Source organism: Lacerta agilis, chromosome 16 (assembly GCF_009819535.1).
Source record: "Lacerta agilis isolate rLacAgi1 chromosome 16, rLacAgi1.pri, whole genome shotgun sequence".
Classification (NCBI taxonomy): domain Eukaryota; kingdom Metazoa; phylum Chordata; class Lepidosauria; order Squamata; family Lacertidae; genus Lacerta; species Lacerta agilis.
The window spans coordinates 35,925,679-35,945,870 of record NC_046327.1 but is presented as its reverse complement, the minus strand read 5'-3'; the positions used below and the strand labels follow the sequence as shown (position 1 = coordinate 35,945,870).

The window sequence follows — 20,192 nt, the reverse complement described above, 5'->3', positions numbered from 1 at the left end:
ATGTGATACTTTCTTTTTCTGTTGTCCGGAGAACGGAGAAGGGAGAAGACGGCAAAATGTCGTGCGTCTCTCCAGGAATGTAGATTTATGCCTTGTAAAATAAAGCTTCTAGATTAGAAAGAAGCCGGACTCTGTTGTCTGTAATATGCTGGCATGCACACCCCCGCTGCGTGAGAGAAGATAAGAAGATAACTGCTGAATAGCACAGGAGACGGCAGCAAGGAAAAACGCTTCAGGCAAGCAGAGTTGCGCAGAGGAAGTGTGCCGGGCTCCGTTAGTGTGCAGAAATTGGTTTGAAGCGTTTCCAACAATCAAAAACACTTCAGTTCCGTTGCACCAGAAGCGGCTTAGTCATGCTAGCCACATGACCCGGAAAAACTGTCTGTGGACAAAACGTCGGCTCCCTCGGCCTGTAAAGCGAGATGAGCGCCGCAACCTCAGAGTCGTTCGCGACTGGACTTAACTGTCAGGGGTCCCCTTTACCCCCTTTAATCATGGTTAAGAGATAGGACCCACCTTCCTCCTCCTTCCCACTCCCTATCCCCTTCTAATTCCTCCTTCCTCTTTAGTGTTGAATTTATCACAGACCATGGTTAACTTTAAACAGAGTTTGCAGAACAGCATGAAACTGAAACATGATGTCTAGACACCTTGTTCTGATGACATTTTTGATATTCACATGCCATAGCTTTCAGCTTCCAAAGGGAAGTGAGCAGCTTTCCTGCGTATATAAGCAGATGGAGTCTGTGAAGGAATTGCCCTGAAGTGAATTCTGTACTGGGTGGGCTTAACAGAAAGCACGAAAGAGCTTTGCTGCAGTGTGCCTTTTTACTCAGCCTTGTCCCTTCTTTTCTGCAGGTGTTCCAGAGCCTGGAGGATCATCATCAGGAAGTGGTATCCTTCTTCCGGGAGAATGGTTTCCATGGGCTCATTGCCCATGACTCTGAGTATGCCCTCTGCAACATACCCTCCTATTATAGCTCCCATGCCCTCAAACTGAGCTGGAATGGCAAGAACCTCACCACCAACCAGTTCCTGATGCAAGAAGTGGCCAAGCAGCTGGGCCTCAAGCTAAGCAGCTTTCCCATCTTTGCTGCCTTGTTAGGTATGTTGAAACTGGATTGGCTGAGTGGTGAAGCGAGTGAAGGTTTCAGAGGCTTAGGTCCAATGTCCTGCTTGGGCAAAAAGGCAGCCATGAGCAAGATGCTGTCCCTTGGCCTAACTCATCTCCCACAGTTGTTGTGAAGGCTGTAAAAAGAGTGAAACATAAAATCAGCAGGAGTAGGTAGCAGCACAGCGGCATATATTTCAGTGCCTTGACTTTAAAATGAGGGGTACAGGTACTAAAAAAATTGTGTTAGTTAAATGTTTCACACACACAGCCTTTTCTCTGCTTAACTATAGCATTCCCAGGGTGTCTCTGGGCCAAGCCAAGATCCGACTTAATTTTACAGATGGAATGTCTGGTATCTCTTGGGCTAATGAGAGACCCAGGAAGGACTGTCACAGGTGCTAAAATCATTTTCAAACTCCCAACTTCCCCCCAACTTCAGTGTTTGGTGCTACTCAAGCTGGGAGTGTCTGATCTGGGGGAAAGAAAAAGAGGGCTAGGATGTGTCCAGATATTGGTGAAGGGCTGCTGCGTATTTATTTATCTAATTATTACATTTATATCTCACCTTTCCTCCAAGGAGCTCAAGGTGGGACACATGGTTCTTCTCCGCCACCCTTAATTATCTTCACCACAACCCTGTGAGGTAGGTTAGGCTCAGAGACTGATTGGCCCAAGGTCACCATTCATGGCTGAGTGGGGTCCTAGTGCAACACGCTAGGTTAGGCTCAGAGACTGATTGGCCCAAGGTCACCATTCATGGCTGAGTGGGGTCCTAGTGCAACACGCTAAATCGCTACACTGCACTAGTACTGGCAAGAACTAGAAAGAAAACAGAAGGTTGTCTGAACATATGAAGCTGCCTTCTGCTATATTGGATCTGTGCAGAGTTAGACCATCCCGCCTAGTTTTGTCTGCTCTGACTGGCAGCAGCTCTCCAGGATAAGATATTTTTAACTGGGATGGCATTACCACTGGGCTGCAGCCCCTCACCAATGTGTGTCTTTTCAATATGAGAAGGAAGAGGAACGTGCAGTGAAGATGAGAGAGAACTTAAATTCTGTTCTTGGCATGAGTGCTTAATATTTTCCTCAGGGAAAAGGATTTGAGTGAGGCTGGGAGCATCTGGAAAGTGGTTCTGTAAGTGATCCACCATACCTGTGACCTTAGAAAACTTTACGAGGCGCCTTGGTCAAGGCCATAAGAACAATCCCTATGACTCCAGCTGAACACTATACTGGCAGAAGTCTAGAACGTGGATGGAAGCCAAATGTGCTTGCAGTTTCTGGGTCATTGCTGGCACAAAAAGCTTCCACAGAGAGAAATTGAATGTGGACAGAGAATTCAAGTTGCTCCTCTCAGAATGAGGTATTGATAATTCCAGACACACTCTCCTTATGGACTTTCGCCACCTTGGTTGGGCTTGGATTCAATTTGTACTTTGTTTCAGCTGGAGGAACATATGCAAATTAAGTAGCTCCATGCAAATGTATATAACTTCTGTACTAGAATGTGGATATGTGTGTGTTGTGTGCAAGAGAGTCTTTAGCATCATGCTATACTTAACGTATGGGATGCGGGTGGCGCTATGGTTTAAACCACAGTGCCGCTTGGGCTTGCCGATTGGAAGGTTGGCGGTTCGAGGCCCCGCTACAGGGTGAGCTCCCGTTGCTCTGTCCCAGCTCCTGCCAACCTAGCAGTTCGAAAGCACGCAGTGCAAGTAGATAAATAGGTACCTCTCTGGTAAACGGCGTCTCCGTGCACTGCTCTGGGTCGCCAGAAGTGGCTTAGTCATGCAGGCCACATGACCCGGAAAAACTGTCTGCAGAAGCGGACAAACGCCGGCTACCTCGGCTTGTAAAGCGAGATGAGCGCCACAACCCCAGAGTCGTTCGCGACTCGACTTAAATGTCAGGAGTCCCTTTACCTTTATACTTAATGTGCTTAAACCTTAACTAGCAGGTTCAATCCAGTGAGACCTGTTTCTGCATACCTGTGTTTTACCTATTGGAAAGGCAGAGAAATTAATTGGATGGGGGGGGGTAGAGGGTTTGAATCCTCTTGTTTGTTGGCAGCTGTTAAGTTATTATCCCCTTTTTGCTCCCAGGGAACCACATCCTTCCAGATGAAGATTTGGCTGCCTTCCATTGGAGCCTTCTTGGACCAGACCACCCACTAGCTTCACTCAAGGTAGTGCCAGCATCCCCTTGTCCTGTCTCGAGGCCAGCAAGGCAGGAAACCCTGGACTGAAAGGGCTGCAGAAGGATTGCCCTTTGGGGAATGAACTGGTGCAGTGGTGTCTTAAGGAAAAAAGACTGTGAGGTGCATGGGAACTAGCACTCCAAAATCTTTTGTCCACAACTCTTGGGAGACATGGTTGTTTCTGAGGAGCGGCGGGAGAGGCAGTGCTTTCAAAACCAATTTTGGGAAAGGGTGGCTCTGATGTTTAGAGTGGTGGTGCTGAGGATAGCTCTACTTGAACTCAGTATGATATTTGTCGTTCAGACAAGTGGGAGAAATGCAGTTTGGACCAAGGCTAATAAAAACTAAGATTTCTGTCCCTACCTCTGGAAGAGGAGTGGAGCATGTGGGGGCTGGTATTTCTCCAGATGTTGGACTCCTGCTTTAGGATAAAGCAGTTGAGCCAGGTGAGCTTCTGTCACTAGCAAGAGCTGCATAATAGGGTGGAGCCATTTCAGGATCTCGGTGCACCATGCTTCTGCACTAGGGATCAACAGCTGGGAGGCCCCAGGGCCAAATTTGGTCCCTGAAAGGTACAAGCCATGTATCTTCCTACGGCACCCCATTGCAAGTCCAGAGAAGAAAGAGACTTGTAGCAAAAAGGGGTGTCTGTGGCAGTAGAACTTCCTGTTCATCCACCTGGTGGGTGTGGGGACTGCCCCCAAAATAGCCCTCTGGAGAACTTGTTGCTTACCAGGCCTGTAGAGCACAGAGATGTTGTCTTGCTGCTGTTTGCCTTTGCCAGGGATTTTAAGTGCTTTGTGTGCTGGTTCTAGGTGCGCGCCCATCAGCTGGTCCTGCCACCCTGTGATGTAGTCATCAAGGCTGTGTCCGAGTATGTCAGCTCCATCAAAAATCCCTCCAACTTGGATGTGATAGGGAGAGATGTCTTCAAGCACTCCCAGGTGAGACAGAGCCTGTGGTGCAGGGCTAAATTTCCACCTATCCTTGCGGCTGCTTTGAAAGTTGCAGGCAGTGGAGAGGTTTGGAATAAAGGGATCCACAGAAGGAAAAGAGGCTTATTCATGGGGACTGCTAAAATGAGGGTTAGATCCTGGGTTCCCATTTCAGCGCCTCCGCAGTCCACAGCAGCTGGTTGGTTCATAGTGGCCTGTGCCTCCAACCCCATAACAATAGCAGATCGCATAACATTATAGCCCTCTGTGCTGGTCGGCTTGAGCTGGCGGTAGGATTTTCACACCGAATGCCATTGCGACTTGCAATTGGCTGCACTCCTGTCCCCGCCCCTGTCACTTTCTTTTCCTCTGGTTCCTCCCCAGTCCAGGACCGAAGATAAAATTGAGCGTTTCAAGAAGGCTGTAGAATACTATTCCGTGGCCACGAAGGCACCGCCTACCCCAGTGGGCCAGTCCCCGTATGTTCGTGAGTATCCAGGCGGCGCTGGTCAACCTCACCTCTCTCTCAGCCGTGTTTTCTCCCGCTGTCCAAGAAGGTGAGGCCCTGCCTGATACCCTATGGCGCCCTCCGCTGGGAGAGATCAAGTCTGCACTTTTCTCTAGAGTTGCCACCTCCTGGCCCAAAGAGGGCTTGGGTGCCTTTCATTAGCCACATGGCTGGAAGAAGTTTGGATTGGTTTTTCAGTGGCCATGTATTACAGGGAGCCGGAAACTCCACCTTTTGAATCATGGTCTGCTAAAGGCACTGGAGCACCTTTCCAGGCCAGGTGCTGGTAATCTCATTGAGCCATTCACACATTCTGCCCTCATACAAAACTACTATTAACAGCCATTCCTCATTGTCCATGGTTGTGTGTTAAAGTTACATAACAAGAGTGCATTCTCAGGATCTCTTAACAAGGCATAGCTAATCTGGGTTAAGTGCCTCTGAATACAGTGAATGCTTGGGTTGCGGATGTAATCTGTGACGGAGGCACGTCCACAACCCGCAGCGTTCGTATCCCGGAGTGCTGCGTCTGCGCATGCGCGTGACGTAATTCGGCGCTTCTGCGCATGCGCGAGTGCCGAAACCCAGAAGTAACCCGTTCCGGTACTTCCAGGTTTGGCGTGGAGCGCAACCTGAAAAAACGTAACCAGAGGTATGACTGTATGCATTCTTGTTTAAGAATATAGATGCCTTGATGGACTTTAAATTCCACTAGTCCAGCATCTTTTGCAAGAATCTAAATAATCAAAGGAAATATGGAATTGAAAATTGAACAATGGTTTGCCAGTGAACTGCACTCTACTATTTACCTTTTGCTGGACAAGAGAACTGGTATATCAGTCAGCACCCCCTCCTTTCTTTTTTGGGCCTGGAGTGACTTTTCAGACAAAATTCCTCCAGGATTTCTGGACCAAAGTACGTCTCCTCATTCTGTATTGAACACCACCCTCTTCTCGGGAGATTTACGCAAATCTTTGAGAACCACTTTCCCAAACCATGCTGCCATGTGCAGGGGTTCCAGCATGGCAGAGTACCATAAAGTTGGCCAAAGGTACAAAGTCAGAGTCACCAGCCTGGGAAAGACATAAGTGACTTTGCTTCATAACACAAAAATATGACTCCCCCTGCTCGCACGTGCTTTTTGAAATGTTCATCAACCACATCCTAGTTTAACCAACTTGTACATTGGCAGGTATCCTCACTCAGTCTTTTTAATGGTCCTGGCAAGGGTGTGCTGGGAAAATGAAGATTCCTGTATTTAACAAGGTGACAATTCTGTGTTTCAGTTCCAGCTTTCGGGCCCAACCACTTTGGAGGGGCAGCACCTATGAACCGCAATCCAATGGTACCGCTCCCTTCTGGGAAGGCTGTGGTAAGTCCCCACACTTGCTTTAGGCAGAAGTTCAGCTTTTCTTGATAATGTTGGTCATTACTGTGTTCAAGATAGACAGGTCAGTGGCTGTTACAGGTAGGTAGCCGTGTTGGTCTGCCATAGTCAAAACAAAATAAAACATAAATCCTTCCAGTAGCACCTTGGAGACCAACTAAGTTTGTTCTTGGTATGAGCTTTCGTGTGCATGCACACTTCTTCAGATACACTGAAATAAAAGTCACCAGACACTTATATATAGTGAGAGAGTGGGGAGGGGTATTACTCAGAAGGGTGGTGGGAATGGGTGATTGGCTGATGGGTGTGGAAAACCTGTTGAGGACTGTTAACGACTGCAGTTAGTCCTAAAGGAAAAAGCAAGGGGTGAGATAGCTAAAGATAGCTTTGTCATGTATAATGAGATAAGAATCTAATGTCTTTGTTCAGACCAGGTCTCTCTGTGGTTTTGAGTTTTGTAATGAGTTGCAATTCAGCAACTTCTCTTTCCAGTCTATTTCTGAAATTCCTTTGTATTAAGACAGCTACTTTGAGATCTTGTATAGAATGTCCTGGGAGATTGAAGTGTTCTCCTACTGGTTTCTCTGTCTTGTGATTCCTGATATCATATTTATGTCCATTTATCCTTTGGCGTAGGGTTTGGCCTGTTTGTCCAATATAGAGAGCTGAAGGGCACTGTTGGCATTTGATTGCATACACAATGTTAGAAGATGAGCAATTAAATAGTCCTGAGATGGTATGTTTGATGTTGTTGGGGCCAGTAATGGTGTTGTCCAGGTTTATGTGGCAGCAAAGCTGGCATCTGGGTTTATTGCAAGCTGTGGTACCAAGGTCCATGTTGAGTCCTGTTGTTGTAATTATTTTGGGTGAGGAGTTGTTTAAGATTGGGTGGCTGTCTGTAGGCGATGAAAGGTCTTCCTCCCAGAGCTTGAGAAAGAGAACTGCCATTGTCTAGGCGAGGTTGTAGATCTCTGATGATGCTTTGTACTGTTTTAACTTGTGAGCTGTATGTGATTACTAGTGGTGTTCCGTTGTTTTCTTTTTTGGGTCTGTCTTGCAGCAAGTTCTCTCTGGGTATCAGTCTGGCTCTGTTGATATGTTGTTTAACTTCATCAGGCGGATATTTTAGTTCTAAAAAGGTTTGCTGTAGATCTCTTAAGTGAGAGTCTCTGTCTGTAGAGTTGGAACAGGTCAGTGGCTGTGCCTCCTTATTGCTCATTGGGTTATTGAGGGGAGACTGTTGCTTGTTGCAAGCCCAGCCTACAACAAGCTTATTTGTATTTCAGCGGAGAGTGAGGTAGTAGAATTCTGGATTGTGCTACTTCAGGCAGCAAGGGGTATTCGTGTGTCATTTTTTTAAATGCTCTCTTATGCTAAAAGCTACATACGTATAACAGACTAGCACATAAAGAAGAGGCTTGCGATAAACATATTCCTCAAGTTTACAGCATTCAAAAACATGACACCCTCTCTCTCCTGCACTCAGACTGAAGTAGTACAGTCTGGAATTTTACCGCAGTCTGTCTCATTCTTCATACAGTATAAATCTGCTGACCAAGGCCAAATTCTGTGTTTGCAAAGGGTAGGTCTGCACCTGCAGATCATTCATATGCAGGTGCTCTTGTGAGCATTTGGTCCTGTTTCAAAGAGAGCTATAAAACTGTACCATGAGAATGATGCCCTCTTGTTACCACTGCCCCCTTTAAATTCTGTTGCGTTGCATCTTCTGCCAAGTCAGGGCTGTGCACATTCCATGGGTCTGTGATACCATATGGAGTGTGGCATCTGACGCATGTTATCATTATAGGCATCTCAGCCTTTTAAAAAAATAAAACTCATGTTTCTAACTCTTATAGTTGCTTGAGCTAAAGATTTAGACAGTACATGATCACAGAAAGAGGATTGGACCATATCTCCAAAGGGAGAAATTTCAGTGCTTTGAACCCCTCCTCCCATGCAGAAACACATAAAAGGCTACGGCTCTATCTGTTTCTGACTGCCAGCCACTGTCCAGGGCTTCATGCAGAGTTCTTTCTCATCACTTGTTCTTTGAGCCCATTTTTTACTGCAGATGCTGGGGATCAGAGACCTGCCTGCAAAGCGTGTTCTCTGCTGCTAAGCTGTGTCCCTTCTCCAGGTTTGCTCAGGTAGCCCCAATTACAACCTGTCAACCCATTTTCCCCCTTTGCTTCCATCTCCAGTTTGCACCTCAGATGGGGCCAAAGATGCAGTACCACCCGCCTTCCACTCATGGCGGTGTTGCCACCTCTTCGTCTTTCCTTCCCGGCCCTGGCTCCAGTTTTCTCTTCTCTCCACATGGCCTGGTGGATGCAGCCCCTTTCCACGAGGACCCTGCTCTGAAGGGCGGACACTTCAACAACTGGCCTGTTTCATATGACAACTGCCCTGCCAAGTTCCCCAACCACCACCTGAGTTCCAAGCCCTCCCCATCATCTGGGCCTGGGTCTTCTCCCTCCTCCTCCTCCGATGGAGAAGAGCACAACGGAACCAGCTCCAAGTGAGTGGGGAACCTAGCGGCATTCTGAGATCTGCAGGACAGACTGGGGTGCCAGCTATGGATGTATGGGAGGAAGGTGGGTTGCAGGGGCCCATGACTGCTGTTCTTGTGTATGGGAAAGTGCGTAGCATTGAGCAGGGATGGTGGAGCCAGGAGGATTCCCCAGTTCTGATCTCATGGTGGGGTGGGGTGGGGTGGGGTGGGGTGGGGTGGGGTGGGGGAAGAAGCTGGATAGAAGGGGCAGGTCCTGGCTTTGCTGCTTGCCATGCAGTGTGGGATTGCTAGCGTATCCCTTTCCTCTCACTGCTGCAGCCATGTCTCTGAATCCGGACCTCGCAAGTCTGGCTGGGAGGATCCTGGGGCTGAGAAGAGGATGAGCCAAGGCTGGGGGCAGCCAGCTGGGGGCACCGGCAACTCAGAGAGGAGCCTGAGTGGGCCTGAGGCTCACATTCCTTCGCTGCTCTCCATGGCGACTCGCAACCACATGGACATCACCACCCCGCCCCTGCCCACTGTTGCCCCTGAGGTGCTTCGGGTGGCTGAGCACCGGCACCGGCGGGGACTTATGTACCCATTCATCTACCATGTCCTAACGAAGGTGAGGTGGGGATGGGCAGTGGATTTTTTGAGTTACTTTAACTGGCTTTCTGTGGGGTGCCTCGGAGGACAGCACAGGGGCTGAGAGCCAGCAGTCCTGGACCCTCAGTTTCCAACACTCCATTCCAGGGTGAAATCAAGATCCCAGTGTGCATTGAAGACGAGTGCAACACCGAGCTGCCGCCAGCAGCTGTCCTTTTCCGGGCTGCGCGGCAGCATGTCTATGGCGTCCTCTTCAGTGTGGCTGAGACCCAGAGGCGGATGGAACGGCTGGCTGTGCGCAAGCGTATCCCTGTGAAAAGTAGGTGATCCCTTCTTCAGCCTATGGTTGCTTTACTGTTCCAGTGCTGTGTTCATAAAAGTGGAAGGTGGGCCTTCCAGAGGTATCCTGGGCACTTTTTGGAATATGGAGATTCATTGGCAGCAAGGGCCTTTTTTATTACCCATTGTGTTGAACTGCGGTACAGGTTGGACTTGTCTTGAGGTACATGCCTGCTGAATAGGTTCAGTCATCATTGATAGGCAGCATCCTGGTTTCGTGTATCTGCCCTCCAGGTGGGCTGTGTCCAAATGGTGTTTCTCCTGATCATGTGAGCTTGGGGAAGTGCCTTCTGTGTCTCCTTACAGGAACTGTGTGCAGGTGTTTTATCCTCACAGTCAGATGGACCCTGTTCTTTCCCTCATAGCTCCTCCTGTTATCGTCAAGGAATGGTCGGCATACAAGGGGAAATCCCCACAGACTCCAGAATTGGTTTCGGCCCTTGCTTTTCGAGAGTGGACATGTCCCAACCTCAAGAAGCTGTGGCTGGGCAAAGCAGTGGAGGACAAGAACCGACGCATGAGAGCCTTTTTGGCCTGTATGAAATCAGATACCCCCAGCATGCTCAATCCCGCCAATGTCCCCACACATCTGCTGCTTATGTGCTGTGTGCTACGGTGAGTGGGGCAGGTCTGGGCATGATAGGTGGGAATGCTCAGGAGAGAGGGTGGAATGGCACAGCTGGATTTGGAAGAATTGTGGCTCTCTGTACGGGTGGGTGGAGTGCCAGTTATATCGTTTCTTGACTTGAGGCTCAAAACTTACTCTAGTAACTGAAAGTACATTCTATTTCCCATTTTGAGTTTCCAAGAAAATACAAGGTGTAGATGCCTATCTAGCTAGCTATTAATGTTGAGTTCCTGTTAAAACATTTGTAACCTCCTCCTGCATTAAAGTTAAATAGAAAAAGAAGCTGGGAAGTGTCCCTTGGGTTTCCTTTCCTCCCCAGTATGTGGTGGAGTAACTTTTGATTTATAAATTCTGACATATTTTTCCTTTCTTTTTTTAAGATACATGATACAGTGGCCTGGGGGTCGGATCCTGCATAGACATGAGTTGGACGCCTTCCTAGCCCAGGCTGTGTCTGCTCAGCTATATGAGCCAGATCAGCTTCAAGAGCTGAAGGTAAGGTTGAGTTTGGATTTGATCTTTGCAATCTTTATACCCTTAGGGCAGGAGTGGGGAATCTAGGAACCCTCTCAGATGTTGCTGGACTACAGTTCCCATAATCCCTGACTATTGGCTGTGGCTACTGGCGCTGATGAGAGTTGGAGTCCAACTGCATTTGGAGGGCATTGATTCCCCATCTCTGTTGCAGGGAATCAGGAAGGCGGCTCAGTGGATTAGAGCTCGTGGGCTAAGGAAGGGGAACCTTTCTTGTCCATGAGAGACAAAACCTTCCTGCAAATCATGCATTTTTTGCAGATGCACTCCCCTTGTCAATGCTTCCCTGCTGCCCTTCACTCACTCACCTATCCTATCCCATCCCATCTCTTCTCATAGTACTCTTTTTCCTGCTAACCCAAAACTTCTAATTTTGCAAAACCTGAAATTTCAGACTCTTGTCTTGACTCTGATGGCAGATGATACAATGGGTGGAATTCAATATTGTGCTAGGACAAACATTCTGTCTACACAAGCATTGCAGCCCTTCCCCCTCCCTCTTTCCTCCCTGCAAGGTGTTTTGGATGTTCTCTTGACATCCCCCTCCCAAGTAAGTTTTGGGACTCATGCAGGGGGATGGGGGGGGAAGCCCCATTGTGCAAGTGGAAGTTCTTGCACAGGGCTTCTGCTGGCAAGGCTTGTTAGGCTGGAATTCACCTAGGCTGTTCTGCTCCAGACTGCAGATGAGAGATCCTATATATTCCTTGTACATAGAGAATGAGCATGAAGGCTTGGTGGTGGTGGTTGAGGGAGGGTTCTAGTCTAATATATTGGCTTTCTTACTGGTATTTTAGTTTTATGTGTACAGGGAACCTTTTCTGTGCATGAACATTCCATCATGAGAACCCAGGTCACAAATGGGTTTACTACCACTTCTGTTGCTTATGACAATAAGACCTAAAACTTGTGATGTACATCCATATAAAGTCATCCTGCGTGTATTACATTGAATTGCATACACCTTTAAGTAGAGGAATTTGATGTAGAGCAGTAGTGAAAGAAATCCGTGGCATAATGTTTAGAGGTGTAACAGGAGGGCCACTGCAATCTTTAAAAGTTGTCTGAAGCAGGGACTTCTGTTTGGAACTATGGCGAACTGAGATAATGTCTGCTAGCGCTCCACTAGCAGAGATGAGAGGTGGCCAGGGGATAAATCTGGCTACCTAACTCCCCTTTGGACTAAGGGAGGTCGAAGAGCACAGCCTCAGATATTCTGAAGAAGACATTCATCATCATACTGAGGGAAAGATAAATGTGTCTACAGCGAGGCAAATATATTGGCTTGAGCACTGCATAATCGCTCTTACACTGGAGCTTAAAGTTTGCACCCCCCCTTATCTTAATTATTATTAGTAGGACTGGAAAGAAAGGAATATAAATTGGATTCTCTATTTGTCAATTAATAACACACAGAGGGAAAAGACTGTGGACAGTTAAAAGCAATAACAGATGGAAAGCCTTTTCAAGAAGCTCTAATTAATACACTGCCTGGAAATATTGGAGCTCAGAATTGCTTATATTTTATTTTTTTACGTCTTTTGTAAATCCTTGTTTCCCTGTGCTGAGTTGATGGAAAATGAAAGTAGGAATTTCTGTCTGCGTCACTCGACACAGGGAAGCGAAGACAGCGTAATATATCATGCTGACACTAAAGACATCACTGATCCTTAAACTCATGCAAAGGCACAGCTAATAGACTTAAGAAACAGATTACAGGAGATGGTTAAGGAGATTGGGATACAGATAAGACGAATGGGAGGTGTAGGATCTGCAATCGGCGAACAGAGGGACCATCTTTGTCTAAACGTGAAAAAAATACCAGATGGAGCTGAGGAGACAGATTTATGGCTGCCAGAAAGGTGGGAGCTGATGACGGAATCTGCTGCAAAGTTGGAAATTTACCGACCACAAAAACAGCTGATGACATTTCAAAGCATAGTTTTTTATACTGAACGTGCTTTCAAAGCTGTGTCTGATGAGATGTGGAATATCAGATATGCAAACAGAAGAAGAGATTGGGGGAAAATAAAAGAATAAAAAATGATTTAATGAAGATTTAACAGGCAAACAAAGATGAATTACTACAGTACTGAGAAAGGTTGGAACCCCTGAGGAGAAGCTCACCACGAAGAACTGGGGGGAGATATACATATTGGACACTTGAAGATAACAATGCATAAATGAAGAGCTACATTAGACTTCCTGAGTGAGAAAAGATGTCGTCTGGGAAGAAAATTTGAGATTACCATCTAGCAGAATGGGAAAAACTGGATATTTCTAGAGTGTATATGCTAAATATTTTGAGTAATCGAAATACAAATAATTGGCAGATAGAGAAGCGGAAGCCTTCCCCCCCCTCTCATCTCTCCCCCCCTCTCTTTTACTCTGTTTTCTTTATGATTGCTTATTTTTGATAGTTTATTTTTCTTCTGATTTCTTAAATGAAGATACATACAGAGAGGTGATAGGAGAGGGCCTGTGTGGGCTAGGAAGACTCTTCTTTATATGGCGATTGAAGTTTATGAGAGAGGGCTATATACATATCATTTGGTGTTTTATTATTATTACTGCTATTGGTGTTAATGTTTCCTATCTGTTCTTTTTTTCTTTTTCTCTTTCTTGTTTTTCCCTCTCACCTCTATTTCTTGTCTTTTTGATTCTATTTGTCTTAGATACTATTTTACTGGATCGTGAAAACTTTAATAAAAATCTTTGGAGAAATAAAAGTTTGCTGAAGCAGTAGAGCCAGCACTCCTTTTGTTAAAGAAAGAGGTGCTGGGGTTCAGGTCTGCTTGAGAGCCAGAAACCATGCCCTCTGGAAGAGAGCCCTGCTTCTTAATATATTAAATATGGAGGGAGGGGACAGGTTGCAGGTACTCCCTGGGAAGGAAGAACATGTCATACATACCTTTGCATGCATAGATTTGCATCTGTTATTTTTTGTTCCTTTAAAAATGGGACATGGTCTAGCAAGGGATAGGTAGAAAAGTGGTAAACGTGGCTAAGAGAAGAGAGGGTGGGAGTACGATACCCACATGAGCCGTGACTCCAGAGTGCATTGCCCAGTGTAGAGCCACTAAAAGTTTGGAACACAAGAGAACATATGGCAGAGAGAGGTCTGCCCTGATGAGAGATGGGAAGATTTGGTGGAAATTTTGGTTTGGGGTGTTTGCGCCCGGTTCCTGCTTCTGGCCCATTATGTAATAGATTAATCTCTCCAGGGTTGGTGAGAGCAGGGACCTCAAAAGACACTTTTGACGGATCTGCTCTCCTCTTTTTAACCCAGTGATGTTCATATGAGTAGGTCTGGCTTGGTTGACTCTGGAGGTCAGAAATGAAAGGCCTGTGCTGTGTCTCAGGCTTCCATCTGATACCCATCATCATCATCATTATCACCATCATCATTTTCCCGTGCTAAGCCTCATTGTTGCTATCTCCTGCATTACAAACACAGGCTTGTGGGTAACTCACTCAGTAACTGAGGTCTCCGTGACAAAGTGGGGGACTGTTACTAAAATGAGCCCCTTGATGGCTGAAGGTATGTTGTTTCCATTGCAGATTGAGAAGCTGGATCCCCGGGGAGTTCAGCTGGCTGCTCTGTTTATGAGTGGAGTGGACACAGCCCTCTTCGCCAACGATGCATGTGGGCAGCCCGTCCCTTGGGAACATTGCTGCCCATGGATCTACTTTGACGGGAAGCTTTTCCAGAGCAAGCTAATCAAAGCCACGTGGGAAAAGGCACCCCTGATAGACCTGTGTGATGGACAGGTAAGGGTTAGCACTCCTAGAAGAAAGTGGCTGCTGAGCAGTTGATCCTGCTGCTGACTTCCTGAGTTGCTGCTTAGTCCTTGATTCAGTGCCCCATCTAGTTGCTCCTGTGCATTCTACACATGCTCACCTTCTAGTTGAAGGTGAAACTAAGAGTGTTGTCAAAAGTTCTCTGGCTGCTGCTGTCTAAGGCCTTTAGTTACTCTCTCCCCCACCGCAGCACCCACCCACCAGCAGTATTCAACAGCTGAATGTGCTTTTTTGTGTACTGTTAAGCTGCAGGCACAAAGATAACAAGAAACTGCCACTGCCTGGCCTGCTACCATAACCAAGCCTCTGAGCAAACTGGTATCTGGCTTCAATCTATTATCTGGAGAACATACTTAATTACTTCATCATGAATAGAATACAGCACAGGGCTCTCAATCTTGTTAGGCATTTTCACATCCTACTGATTACAGTGGGGGAGTCAAAGTGCTTAACTTCGACGGGATCACATTCTCCACCGTCTGTTCAAATAATTGTCGTTGCGGCACATAATATGTGCCTTTGGCACCCTTCTTCCCCAGATCATAACCAGGGCAAACTGCCCTAACTGGGCCACCCTAGTTACACTCCATGACCTTGATATTGTTTTACTGGAGGGATATGGCAGCCGGAAGTGCCTGGCACTCCTATAATACCATCAAACTCTGGTTCAGTTATTTTTTTTGTCTCCCTCCTACTCTCCTTGATCCACAGAATGAACAGGTGTCCAAGGTAGAGAAGATGAGGCAGAGCATCCTGGAAGGCATCAACTTCAACCGCCAGGCTCCGCCTCCCCTGCTCCCACCTCCGCCCTTTGTATCTTCCATGGCCCCATCCTTTTACCCTATGCCTCTCTACCATCGCGCCATTGGTTCTGTTCAGCCTTCAGCCCCTGGGAGGACCAGAGGCTTCACAGGTAAGTTGCTGTGCTTCCAGTTGCCTCTGTTACGTGTTTGCTTCATATGATATATATCCTGCTTCTCCTAATGAATGGTGAGCCAGCCACTGGGAGTTACATCATATCCTATTTGCCCTGGCAGGAAGCTCTTGATCTAATTTGCACAAACTTCCTCCTGCAGGCTCCCCCTCTCCCACTTTTTAATGTTCGGGGTAAGGGTGGGTTTCTTTTCTTTTTAGGGGAGATGCTAAACCAAGCTGTTCGCCACCCGCAGTCTAAAGTAGTACAGCCCCAGAAACAGTTTTGCTTCCTCACCTGCCCTCCATCGGTGCAGTGATCTCTGTTGAGTTTGCAGTAGGGCCATTTCTTTCCAACTCTAATGCTTTGACCTTGAGACCCTCAGGTGTGGTTGCAGGTGTTCAAATAGGGTGCAAACCAGCCTACTCTGCTTTGTTGCTTACTGATTCTTCCCTTTTTCTAGGTCTTCACCCTATCCCGCCGCAAGGAGGCAAATTGGAGATTGCTGGCATGGTGGTGGGCCAGTGGGCTGGAAGCAAGCCATCCCGTGGGCAGGGTTCCTTCGGCATGCAAGTGGTATCCGTTGGAGGCCCAGGGAAAGGGTAGGTGCCACTAGACGAGTCGCCTTGGCTTCGTATAGCCTTGGTTGTCTGGAAAGCGTGTTGTTTCCCTTTGTCCCCTGCAGCTTTTTGAGATTTGGGGTTCCTAGTGAGTGGGGAGCCTGGCCCCTGGATTCTGCACCTTTCTGGGGAAAGGGAAGACGAGTCTCAACAGTTTTGGAAAAGAACGAGAAGACCCGTAAATCGGGATTGAGTGGGGAGAATCCAGAGCAAGTTGAAAGATCTTAAGTCACCTTAAAATCAATTAAAGGTTAAAGCTGAATGAATCTGCCTTTTAAACAAATTAATTGATTCATCAATTAGATTTTAACAGATACCTTTTGAGATAAAAGGATATATAACCAATTTGAGATTTAGGATACTAAGCTAACCAATTTAATAACTTACTACTTTGGATGGGGAACATTATAAAATGACTCATTTCCATTCGTAAAATTGAGGTGTTGCGTCTTTCTTTCCTTTTGCAGCCGTGGTCGTGATAATTCTGGAAAAATCCCCAAAGGAAACAAGAAAGTGAGCAAGCAGGTATGTGCCCCTGCCTTACCTCTTGTTCCCTGTGCAGTGTCCACCCCCCCTTTTTTGTCACTGGTGGATCCTCCTTTCCCTGCTCTTCTAAAAGTATCTGCCAAATTTCTGCCAAAGGATACCACTTGCTGCAATGGCTCACACTCTGGGTACACTTCATGTCAGCCGCTATGAGGCACACTTTGGAAGAAATAAAAATGGATGCTGCAAAATAGGGCTCTTGGAGGTCTCTCCCCACCTTGGGAGAACCAAGAATCCTCCTTTCTTTGGCCTGCTTGTTTTCAGCTCCTTTTCCTTCTAGGGGTGGCTGAGTTTTCCATCCATAAAATGAGGGTGATGTTTTAACCCATCGCCAGCAAAAGGAAGCCTTTCAGCATTAAGAATAGCAGGTTGCAATTCACCTGTCTATTGAATGGTTCCTAGGTGGAAAAGAGCTACCTGGGTATGAGAAATAAGAGAACTGTTTCTCTCCTTGGACTGCACGTCTTGCACTTTTGGGGGGGGGGATTGACATTAATTTATTATGTTTGATTCTGGTATGGAATTTCCCCGCTATGTTTATTTCAAGGTATTCCGTTCCACTTTTGCTTTCTTTTATTTGTCACCTGTTATTATATTTCATTATCTTGCATCTTTTGGGATGGAAAAAACTCCTCACAATTTGGCATTGTGATGCAGGTGGACAAGTGGCTCTGAAGTTAAAAGTGTTCACCTCGTGGTCTGCTTTGGACATCAGTATGGACTCTTGTGTTTCATACTGTGTGCAAGGCAAAGGATTTTGATAGAAGCAGGCTTCTGTCCCCATCTCAGAAGTGTCTGCATCTTTAGGTTGGATCTCTCTAGTCCATATCCCAGGACCTGGGTGTTCTGCTTAGTTTTTCCAACTCCAGCCCCCGCTAAAGGCCTCCTCTTGTACTTGCCAGGGCTCTACAGAAGGAACTGCCAAGACACCAGAGTTCAACAATAACAACAATGGTGGCAACAGCAGCAGCCGTCCTCAGTCCCAGGTGAACGGGAACGGGGGCACCACCCCCACGGTGGGCGAGGACCCAGGGGCTGGAGCCTGCCCCTCAGCCACATCACCTTGTGCCTTAGCCAGAGACGCTGACTCGTGCAATAACAACAGCCCGTTCTTTGGGACGCTGAGCGGGGATCCTGAACGGTGCCCGGAGAACAAGCTTTCCTTCCCAGCTCTGCAGAAAGAGGAGTGAATGGAAGCCGCTGTGGGTCCGATTGGCTGGCAGTGGGGCGGTGGAGAGAAGTGTCATGGAGTTACCAACTAGTGGGGCGGGGGGGGGGGGAGGATACACCACTTCTGCAAATCCCCAGAATGGAAACATTTGAGCTGGTGAGAATGGTTAAGCGGTGGGGAGGTCCAGGAGCAGAGCTTTCTTGACAACTCACATCTGGAGGGTTTGTGTCCTGGGTGCTTCTTCTTCTTCCCTGTGAGTAGCAGATGCAGCCCTGGAGGGTGGCGGGGTGGCATGGGATGGCTTGGGGCTCTTGTCCCACCCTGGATGGCCACACCAGCGCTTTTTGCTCTCTGCCCCTTGAATTTGCCATTGTGCCAATCGGATCCGAAAGGGCGGCATTTATTTTCCCTTTTAAAATTTTTATTTGAATTTGTTTTGATTTTTTTTAAACAATTTTATAGGGGGGAGTTGTTTTTAGGGTGCAAGATTTATGGCAATTCTGGATTTGGGGAATGGGATATTTTTTAAAGGAGAAAAAGCCGGCAAGGTTTTATTTTAAAATGGGGCAGATTTTTCCTGCCTGCCTTGTTAATTTCTTGCCAGCTCCCCCACCAGCAGGCCAAACAGCAGTGTTGCTTGGGGTGGGGGTGGTGGCAGACAGCATGGAGCGAAGATTTTTTGGGGTGGGTGTGTGTAGGAAAAGACAATGATTTTTAAAAGAGAGAGAGAGAGCAGCACAGCTACTGCACCTTATACTCCCAAGTGTGTATAGCAGTCAGCTTGTGCTTTTTATTATATATAAGAGAGAGAAAGAGAGAGAGATTATATTTATATATAACGTGAATAGAGCTATATATAAATATGAACACGGCAAGCCCGGAAGGGTGAAAATGTTCCCGGGAGACAACTTGTGTTCCGAAATGCGCTATGCGTTCTTTGTGAATTAAAGGACCTGTGTCCCCAGTGGCCAGCAGTTGGCCCTGCTAACAGGGCTGCTGGGGCAGATGAACCAGGCCTCCTGATATCAGACAGAAAACTTCTTATCCTTCAAGCGGACGAGCACTTACTGTTACAATTCCACGACTGAGCAAACGAATAGGGCTGGAGCTGTAAAGGGGTTTGGGGCTAAGGGTGGATTTGTCACCCTGTCGCCATGGGGCGGGTGGTGGGGAGGCTGGAAGTCAAAAGTATCAAACCGACCCAGAGCCTTGGGGGGCAAAGAGGGAGGGGGTAACCCAGGAGAACATAAAACAGTTCAAGTGATTTACTGTTCTATAGGCTGAGTTGTGTGCACCCTGCAGCTTCAGCAAACAATCTGGAAATCAGTGCAGGGTTTGGCGTTCTCAAATCACAGCTTTTAGTTTCAAAGCAACAACTATCCTTTTTAAAAAAAACTTAAAAAAAACCCACTGATATTTAATAGGGAAATGTTTCCAAAGGGTTTCTTAGAAGAGCTAGTCAGGGTTTTCAGTGTGTTTGTGAGATGGCTGGGGAGGTTTTAGGGCCTTGCACAACTGCCACTGCTTCTCTTGTGGCTGGTATCTACCCCCACCCCTCGTCTCTCACCATTTGTTTCTGCCCCTTTCATCTCATCAATGTCCAATGGCATCTTACAGACCCAGTGTGGTGTAGTGGTTAAGAGCGGTAGACTTGTAATCTGGGGAACCGGGTTCGCGTCTCTGTTCCTCCACATGCAGCTACTGGGTGACCTTGGAAAACATACAAAACCATGTATATCACTGGTGGAATTGCATAAATATGAAACTAAACTGACAATATCATAATGCAAAGGGCATTTATAAATATTTCATCAGAGGCAAACCTGTATATGCTTTAAATCATCAAAGTGCTAGTACAAAGTGCAATTATAAAGTGCAAAAATACAAAGTGCCATATAATGTTCAATATAATGATGAAGATGGTAGATGGTATAGCAAATGTCTATCAGACGCGTAGGTCCATCCTCACAATGTTGGGGAAGGTTATTCAGAATCCCTCCAACCAAAGAAAAGTCCAGACCTTGAAGAAAACGTTGGTGAAACGGGAAGTTTGAAGCTAGCCACCCGTCAGGAGAACACACCCACATGTTGGAGGGATTCTGAATAACCTTCCCCAACATTGTGAGGATGGACCTACGCATCTGATAGACATTTGCTATACCATCTACCATCTTCATCATTATATTGAACATTATATGGCACTTTGTATTTTTGCACTTTATAATTGCACTTTGTACTAGCACTTTGATGATTTAAAGCATATACAGGTTTGCCTCTGATGAAATATTTATAAATGCCCTTTGCATTATGATATTGTCAGTTTAGTTTCATATTTATGCAATTCCACCAGTGATATACACGGTTTTGTATGTTTTCTGAGGTACAGATACTGTGACTGTCTGT

General features: G+C 46.7%; 1 protein-coding gene across 2 annotated transcripts in view; it reads left to right on the top strand.

Annotated features, from left to right (window-relative positions):
* The window catches only part of FAM120C (family with sequence similarity 120C), a 32,414-nt gene extending 13,233 nt beyond the window's left edge, over nucleotides 1-19,181 (top strand). The window contains exons 2-16 of one of the 2 annotated variants that reach the window (XM_033172966.1): nucleotides 859-1,105; nucleotides 3,219-3,301; nucleotides 4,129-4,257; nucleotides 4,633-4,805; nucleotides 6,043-6,128; nucleotides 8,478-8,661; nucleotides 8,974-9,259; nucleotides 9,388-9,559; nucleotides 9,945-10,194; nucleotides 10,588-10,702; nucleotides 14,300-14,509; nucleotides 15,251-15,452; nucleotides 15,916-16,054; nucleotides 16,540-16,597; nucleotides 17,521-19,181. In XM_033172966.1, coding sequence (XP_033028857.1) covers nucleotides 859-1,105; nucleotides 3,219-3,301; nucleotides 4,129-4,257; nucleotides 4,633-4,805; nucleotides 6,043-6,128; nucleotides 8,478-8,661; nucleotides 8,974-9,259; nucleotides 9,388-9,559; nucleotides 9,945-10,194; nucleotides 10,588-10,702; nucleotides 14,300-14,509; nucleotides 15,251-15,452; nucleotides 15,916-16,054; nucleotides 16,540-16,597; nucleotides 17,521-17,808 — 2,622 coding nt within the window. In that variant the 3' untranslated portion in view covers nucleotides 17,809-19,181. Of the gene's footprint in view, nucleotides 1-858; nucleotides 1,106-3,218; nucleotides 3,302-4,128; nucleotides 4,258-4,632; nucleotides 4,806-6,042; nucleotides 6,129-8,344; nucleotides 8,662-8,973; nucleotides 9,260-9,387; nucleotides 9,560-9,944; nucleotides 10,195-10,587; nucleotides 10,703-14,299; nucleotides 14,510-15,250; nucleotides 15,453-15,915; nucleotides 16,055-16,539; nucleotides 16,598-17,520 lie in introns of both variants that reach the window. The other variant, XM_033172965.1, reaches the window with a different exon arrangement.
* The last annotated feature ends 1,011 nt before the right edge of the window (nucleotides 19,182-20,192 follow it).